Source organism: Dendropsophus ebraccatus, chromosome 14, assembly GCF_027789765.1.
Source record: "Dendropsophus ebraccatus isolate aDenEbr1 chromosome 14, aDenEbr1.pat, whole genome shotgun sequence".
In the NCBI taxonomy this organism is placed as follows: Eukaryota; Metazoa; Chordata; class Amphibia; order Anura; family Hylidae; genus Dendropsophus; species Dendropsophus ebraccatus.
The window spans coordinates 76,915,046-76,923,119 of record NC_091467.1 but is presented as its reverse complement, the minus strand read 5'-3'; the positions used below and the strand labels follow the sequence as shown (position 1 = coordinate 76,923,119).

General features: G+C 53.8%; 1 protein-coding gene across 3 annotated transcripts in view; it reads right to left on the bottom strand.

Moving 5' to 3' along the window:
- Positions 1 to 342: 342 nt before the first annotated feature.
- Positions 343 to 8,074, bottom strand: part of VSTM2L (V-set and transmembrane domain containing 2 like) — an 82,754-nt gene continuing 75,022 nt past the window's right edge. For all 3 annotated transcript variants that reach the window (XM_069953613.1, XM_069953614.1, XM_069953612.1), the window contains exons 3-4: positions 7,875 to 7,922; positions 343 to 1,742 (exon numbers count right to left, since the gene is read on the bottom strand). In XM_069953613.1, coding sequence (XP_069809714.1) covers positions 1,470 to 1,742; positions 7,875 to 7,922 — 321 coding nt within the window. In that variant the 3' untranslated portion in view covers positions 343 to 1,469. The remainder of the gene's footprint in view (positions 1,743 to 7,874; positions 7,923 to 8,074) is intronic.

Genomic DNA, 8,074 nt, shown 5'->3' with positions numbered 1-8,074 from the left:
TAAACGTTACCTGTAAAATGACGGAAAATAAGCTGCTGATCATATTTACAAGGTTTATACTCAAACTAGGGCTTAAAGGAGCACTGTCACTTTAAATAACTTTTGACATGACGTAAAGACAGTCTTGATTGGTCAGTTCTTGTTTTGAAGACATTTCAAAAGTCTTTAAAGTGATAGGTACGCTCGAAAGAGCTGAGATTCCAGGACAAGTGTGGATCCTGTGTATCACCAGTACCTTACTCTATGGATCACCACCCTGCACCTTTAATAGGGGTTCTCCTTATGTGTTAGGAAACCATTGACCATGAGCTTATTGCAAAGTGTCTGCATGCTGGGACCCTCAGTGATCAGCTGTAATCTGTATATAAAATGTTCCATTTCCCTGCAGCGCCATCACTGGGGAAATGAAGTATTGCACTGTGATCGTCCATATCAATAGGTCGTCTGTTTGATGAAGGAAAGGACCACTGGTGAGAGTGATGGATTCTGGACTGAGGAGCCGCTTCTGTTAACTCAGAATTAGGGTGGGTTTCATAAACTGGATAACCCCTATATAAAAGGTGCAGAAATATGTGTATACGGCCCAAGTCATGCTCCAGGCCCTTAGGTGTTCCTCCATGAAGGTACAGCAACGGCCGCCTGATGCAGACCTGGATGCCATGTTGTCCTGCTTATTACTCGTAGACTTCTACACCGAACCCATCCTGTGGGAGAGGTGCAAGAGACAAGATTTACACATCTAACATTTCCTCCCCGACACTGAATGCAGAAACCAAAGTGATCGAAAACATCAAATAAAGCCACACGATACGCGCTTAGTTATTGTACAGAATACTGGCTGGTGGTTCCGGCGTTGGGACCTCTCTGCCGAGCAGGTTAGAGCCAGGTTTTCTTTGCGGAAAAGGCAACAGCTTGGAAATTGTCAATGATGATGCCACACATGGAGAATAAAAGCACGGACGCCGCTTGGGCATCTATATTCTTGAAACACTGGATTAGATATTAATAGTATTTTGACCATTACAGAATGTTGAGTCCTGTAAAGTATTACATTGAAAAGCGGATCAGTCAATGAGAGGCCTTTTGAATAAGGGCTTCTTTTTTTTTAACTTTTACCCCTTGTCCAATGTATTTCGAGATCATCTACTCAAAGGCATCCTGGGAAATTTATGCTTCCCATAATGCCAATGGTCTGTATGAACACAACAACTTGTACAGTGCATGGGATGAAACAATGATCGGTGGACAATGGCAGAGGACGCTCCATTCCTAGTTCACATAGGTAACAGTCTGAGCACCTTCAATGCCCTTCACCAAGAAGTCACGTGATGGGGTAAAGTCATAAAGACACTGTTCTCCATTGGCCGCTCCTGCTTGCAAGTAGACAACAATTTTCAGATGGAGAAGGGTGGAAGCCTCTCATGCACTCCTCTGTACATTGGTGTTTGGGAGAAGCACCCGCAGTCCATCTACACCCGGCACTGGTCACAAGGCTCTGCTGCTCGCTTTTTCAGCTCTTTGACTTGGAAGTGGCGGTGGGTGCCGGTGTCCTGTTGGCGGTGAGGCAGTGAACCGCGGCGGCCTAACTCTGTCTCCACGCGGAGGAAAGCCTTAACACGGTGCTGTCTTCCTTTCCCATCGCTGTAATCCAATACGCGACATTCATAGGTTCCTTCATCTGAGATCTTCACGTGAGACAAGCGCAGTTTGTGGGAAATGTTGCTGCCGAAGACTTTTACCACCTAGGTAGAAGAGAGAGCTTGGGTTATGAGTCAGACAGAAAATGGACCTCCCATGAACATAATGCATATGTAAGTAGAGAATCCGAGTATTATTCCATTTACCAGTATCTGAGACCCCAAGATCAAGGATTACAGGATAGGGAGTAAGAGGTCCGGCTGATCGAACCAAAATCATAGAGCGGCAGTATGCTCGATTAGCCAATGATCCATTCATTCTCTATGGGGCTTCCAATTATTGCTGAGCAGTAAACGCGACAATGTTCAGATGACCCAAGGAATGGAGTGCTGGCCGTCCATGTGTGCTGCCGCGCCATTCACTCGGGACAACTGACCTCTGTTCTTTGCATCGATTTGGAAATCGGCAGTTAAACCTCCTGGTTACGGCCATTTTACTGCTATGGCTTATGGATTTCGGGACTGATAGGGAAATCAGCGGTTAGACCTACGTAACTGTTCTGGTTTCAGGGTAAAGTCGTGTAAAAGTCTCTATTTACATCCATCAAAGTGAACCTGTCATCACTTACATGCTGCCTGAACCTCAAATCATCGGGGCGGTTCCTGGTCGCTTATCTCAAGTCATCGGGGCAGTCCCTGGAGCTTATCTGAAATCATTGGGCGGTCCCTGGTAGTCTCTCTCAAGTCATCAAGGCGGTCCCTGGTAGCTTCTCTCAAGTCATCGGGGCGGTCCCTGGTGGCTTCTCAAGTCATCGGGGCGGTCCCTGGTGGCTTCTCTCAATTCATCGGGGCGGTCCCTGGTGGCTTCTCTAAAGTCATCGGGGCGGTCCCTGGTGGCTTCTCTCAAGTCATCGGGGCAGTCCCTGGTGGCTTCTATCAATTCATCGGGGTGGTCCCTGGTGGCTTCTCCCCACCCTAACAGCCTTGGTATAAAGAAAAATCAATTAAGGCTGATGGGGTGAGAAGAAGCTATCAGAGACCACATGGGCGACTTTTGGTTCAAGCACCATGAAACAGGTTCCCCATGGGGATAAAAATAAAGACCTGTATCCATCCACACCCGATCGACCTCACTTTTCACATCTTTTCACATTCCCTCGTACTCCGTAATATTTCACAGATAAAAGTTACTTAGATGGATCAGTAAATCGAGGAATAACATAACTCTGGATCTGCGCACCTGGGTGCATTAGACTGTGCAGCAGAGCGGATCTAATGCTTTATTCCTCAATTGAGATAATTGTTTGCAGTCTCCGGTGGTCGATCTCAGCCCCCCCCCCCCATATCCAGGCGGGCCGTCTTATTATAAGCTATAATGCAATCTCTTACTCAGAATAAGTTACTTAAGGAGCATACCCCCCAGAAGCAGAGCATTACCTGGAGCTCTATGTCCTTGACGCGTCTCCTAACGTCCTATCTGCCAACTGTCTAAGTCAAGTTACAGATGCTGGATGGCAACTACTAATGGCAGCAATTACAATGCCCATAGAGGTTGTCATGGCATATAAATCTTCAGGAGGAGTCGGCTGCCCTCCTACTGCTCTGTGTCAATCTTATTCTGTGTGAAAACCGGAAAAATAATCAGGAGGATCAATGTAATCGGCCTCGAAATGAGTCTGTGATGTTATGTGAGGATAGACAGTAACAACGGTATAATGAATATGTAACCCTGCTTCTGCGGCCGCCTGCTATAGCCAACTAGACAACATATAACATACCAGAAATCAGGGCGTTTGAATGGTCGCTGTCATCGCACTATGCATCGAAAGGAATAGGTCAGGCGAATGCAAGAAATCCTGAAATATATCTTATCAGACTGAAATACTTCTTTCTCCATTTATAAAGCCCCCACCCAAAATAAACAAAACTGTTCAATTCCGGGATTAGCAACTAACTGAAGGATCACATTACATGCTGCTCATACAAGTCTATGGAGAGAAGAAGGGAAGTGAGTGAAAAAAGCCAGAAGCAAACTGCAAAGAGACTACAGGGGCTTGCTGTGGGTATTGGATCCCACCCCAGGGCTTGATTCACAGCTTACACTGCTCAGTACTGCTCTATAATGTCCTTCTTCTTAGGGCATGCTATAAAGAAAGTGGAAAGCAGGATCCCCTGTTCTGTATATGTGTAGTGTAGACTCTACCAATTATTGAATGGGGTTACATCAGTCCGTCCATTTGGAGCCCAGTTAGCTAGATTGTCAGGAACTACTGACAAGTCTGCTATTGGGGTGTATTGGAAAGGCTCTTGAGTGTTGCTGAATGTCTATAATGGAGGGATACTCATGAAGATGCGATCATGTGTCAGATCTTCTATGGGCCGTTACCCTTAGTATATTCTCCCGATGCCACGACTGACTGGATTTTCTACTAATCATACATGGATTATAAATTGATCCCGTGTAAACAGCCACAAATACAGTAACAGAACGATCCTAAAAGGTAGAAGAATATCCACGACACCATCTTAAATCCCGGCACTTTGGTTTATTTTGTTTGCTTAAGCCTCCTTAATGCTACCTTCTAAATGAATTTATATCTTCCCCCCAATGGGACGAGGCTTCAGTCGAAGTCTCCCATCCTCGCCAAGTACAGCTCTCTCTTCCCCTACAGAACAATCAATAGAAAAATCTCTGCGGCTAATTAGCTTTCCTTCCAAATTGATCGGCTCCCAGTATTTGCCAGTCTGTGAAATGTACAGCTTACCCCGTCCGGAAGAAGAGAATTGTAAATCACAATAATGTTCCGCTTTTGCCGTACAAGCGAGATCCCCATTAGTGTTCCTCAAGATGCTGGAGGGCAGTGGGCCAAGTATGGGTGGAGGAAAGAGAGCCGGGCGGGGAAGAGGAGAAGGGGAGCCACGCAGAGGAGAGAGAGACGGGCAGGGAAGAGGAGAAGGGGAGCCACGCAGAGGAGAGGGAGCTGGGCAGGGAAGAGGAGAGGGAGCCGGGCGGGGGAGAGGAGAAGGGGAGCCGCGCAGAGGAGAGGGAGCTGGGCGGGGGAGAGGAGAGGGAGCTGGCCGGGGGAGAGGAGAAGGGGAGCCGTGGAGAGGAGAGGGAGCCAGGCGGGGGAGAGGAGAGGGAGCCGGGCGGGGGGAGAGGAGAAGGGGAGCCGCGCAGAGGAGAGGGAGCTGGGCGGGGGAGAGGAGAAGGGGAGCCGTGGAGAGGAGAGGGAGCTGGGCGGGGGAGAGGAGAGGGAGCTGGCCGGGGGAGAGGAGAAGGGGAGCCGTGGAGAGGAGAGGGAGCCAGGCGGGGGAGAGGAGAGGGAGCCGGGCGGGGGAGAGGAGAAGGGGAGCCGCGCAGAGGAGAGGGAGCTGGGCGGGGGAGAGGAGAAGGGGAGCCGTGGAGAGGAGAGGGAGCTGGGCGGGGGAGAGGAGAAGGGAAGCCGCGCAGAGGACAGGAGAAAGGGAGCCGCGCAGAGGAGAGGGAGCTGGGCGAGGGAGAGGAGAGGGAGCCGGGCGGGGGAGAGGAGAAGGGGAGCCGCGCAGAGGAGAGGGAGCTGGGCAGGGAAGAGGAGAGGGAGCCGGGCGGGGGAGAGGAGAAGGGGAGCCGCGCAGAGGAGAGGGAGCTGTGCGGGGGAGAGGAGAGGGAGCTGGGCGGGGGAGAGGGAGCTGGCCGGGGGAGAGGAGAAGGGGAGCCGTGGAGAGGAGAGGGAGCCAGGCGGGGGAGAGGAGAGGGAGCTGGCCGGGGGAGAGGAGAAGGGGAGCCGCGCAGAAGAGAGGGAGCTGGGCGGGGGAGAGGAGAAGGGGAGCCGTGGAGAGGAGAGGGAGCTGGGCGGGGGAGAGGAGAAGGGAAGCCGCGCAGAGGACAGGAGAAAGGGAGCCGCGCAGAGGAGAGGGAGCTGGGCGAGGGAGAGGAGTGGGAGCGATGTGGAGAAGAGGGAGCTGGGCGGGGGAGAGGAGAGGAGAAGGGGAGCCGGGCGGGGGAGAGGAGAAGGGGAGCCGTGGAGAGGAGAGGGAGCCGGGCGGGGGAGAGGAGAAGGGGAGCCGCACAGAGAAGAGGGAGCCGGGCGGGGGAGAGGAGAAGGGGAGCCGCGCAGAGGAGAGGGAGCTGGGCAGGGGAGAGGAGAAGGGGAGCCGTGGAGAGGAGAGGGAGCTGGGCGGGGGAGAGGAGAAGGGGAGCTGCGCAGAGGAGAGGGAGCCAGGCGGGGGAGAGGAGAAGGGGAGCCGTGGAGAGGAGAGGGAGCTGAGCGGGGGAGAGAAGAGGAGAAGGGGAGCCGCACAGAGAAGAGGAAGCTGGGCGGGGGAGAGGAGAAGGGGAGTCGCGCAGAGGAGAGGTGAAGGGGAGCCACGCAGAGGAGATGGAGCAGTGCAGAGGAGAGGGAGCTGGGCGGGGGAGAGGAGAAGGGGAGCCGCGCAGAGGAGAGGGAGCTGGGCGGGGGAGAGGAGAAGGGGAGCCGCGCAGAGGAGAGGGAGCCAGGCGGGGGAGGAGAGGGAGGCGGGCGGGGGAGAGGAGAAGGGGAGCCGCGCAGAGGAGAGGGAGCTGGGCGGGGGAGAGGAGAAGGGGAGTTGCGCAGAGGAGGGGAGCTGGACGGGGGAGAGGAGAAGGAGCCGGGTGGGGGAGAGAAGGGGAGCCGCGGAGAGGAGAGGGAGCCGGGTGGGGGAGAGGAGAAGGAGCCGGGTGGGGGAGAGAAGGGGAGCCGCGGAGAGGAGAGGGAGCTGGGTGGGGGAGAGGGAACAATGCGGAGGAGAGGGAGCTGGGCGGGGGAGAGGAGAAGGAGCCGGGTGGGGGAGAGAAGGGGAGCCGCGGAGAGGAGAGGGAGCCGGGTGGGGGAGAGGGAACAATGCGGAGGAGAGGGAGCTGGGCGGGGGAGAGGAGAAGGAGCCGGGTGGGGGAGAGGAGAAGGGCAGCCGCGGAGAGGAGAGGGAGCAGTGCAGAGGAGGGGGAGCAGTGTGAAGGAGAGGGAGTCGGGTATGGGAGAGAGTAGAAGGGGAGCCGCATGGAGAAGAGGAGATGGAGCGACGCGGAGGGGAGGGAGCAGTGCAGAGGAGAGGGAGACGGGTGAAGGAGAAGGGGACCAGCACGGAGGGGACGAGACGGAGCGACGCAAAGGAGAGGGTGTGGCGTAAAGGAGAGGAGGGAGTGGTGTGGAGTAGAGGGTGTGGCGCGGAGGAGAGGGTGTGTTGGAGTCGGAGTGGTGCGGAGGAAGAGTCGGGCGGGGGAGAGGAGACGGAGCGTCACAGAAAAGAGGGTGTGGTGTGGAGGAGAGGGAGCGGCACAGGGTAGAAGAGAGGGAGCGGCACGGAAGAGAGGGGTAAAAGAGAGGGAGTGGTGTGGAGGAGAGGGAGTGGTGCAGAGAAAAGGGTGGCGCAGAGGAGAGGGAGAGGTGCAGAGGAGAGGGAGCAGCGCAGGGTAGAAGAGATGGAGTGGTGCGGAGGAGAAGGAGTGGTGCGGAGGAGGGGGAGCAGCATGGAGGAGGGGGAGCGGTGCAGGGGAGAAGAGAGGATGTGATGCAGAGAAAAGGGGGCAGCACAGAGGAGAGGGAGAGGTGCAGAGGAGAGGGAGCGGCGCAGGGTAGAAGAGAGGGAGTGGTGCGGAGGAGGAGGAGGAGTGGTGCGGAGGAGGGGGAGGAGTGGTGCGGAGGAGGGGGAGCGGTGCAGGGGAGAAGAGAGGGTGCAATGCAGAGAAAAGGGGGCAGCACAGAGGAGGGAGAGGTGCAGAGGAGAGGAAGCGGCGCAGGGTAGAAGAGATGGGAGGGGAAGCGGTGAAAGGATTGTGTAAAGGGTAGGATGACCTTGTAATGAACTATTGAAGCCATACAAGTGTTTGCTGAACACTCTGTGAGAGAGATGAAAGGAAAGCCTTGATTTACCTGTCTGGAATAGTTTGGATCATCTGTAGCAGAGAGATGGGCTCAGCTTGTAGGTACACAGCCCAGCCTCCTACACATTACACCAGCCATGTCCTACCCACACTTCCTGTGTTTTGTCCTGCTCTCCGCTACTAAAGACAGACTTAGCCTAACAACAGGCAGTGGACAGCGGCTTGTAGAAAAAGGGAAACACAATGTGGCCAAGAATTTACAGCTGTTTTTGTGTGATTGTTAGATAAAAGAAGTAATTTACAGAAATGGTATTAATCACATGGCGGCGGTGTGTGACCATTTAAGTTCTATATTCACAATTGTAAATGTGTAAATAAAACCCGTTTGACTCTGACTTCTTGTTTCTGACACTCACACTTATCTTGGTGGCGCCTTTCTCAGGAGTTCCCGGGAGAGATTTCAACTGCAAGATAAAAAGAACATATGACGTTAGACCCAGCAGTCTCTGTATACAGACATATGTATATAGTACACAGACCTCAGCATATAGTACACAGGCCATGGTATATAGTATATATACCACAGTATGTAGGATACAGGCCATGGTATATAGTA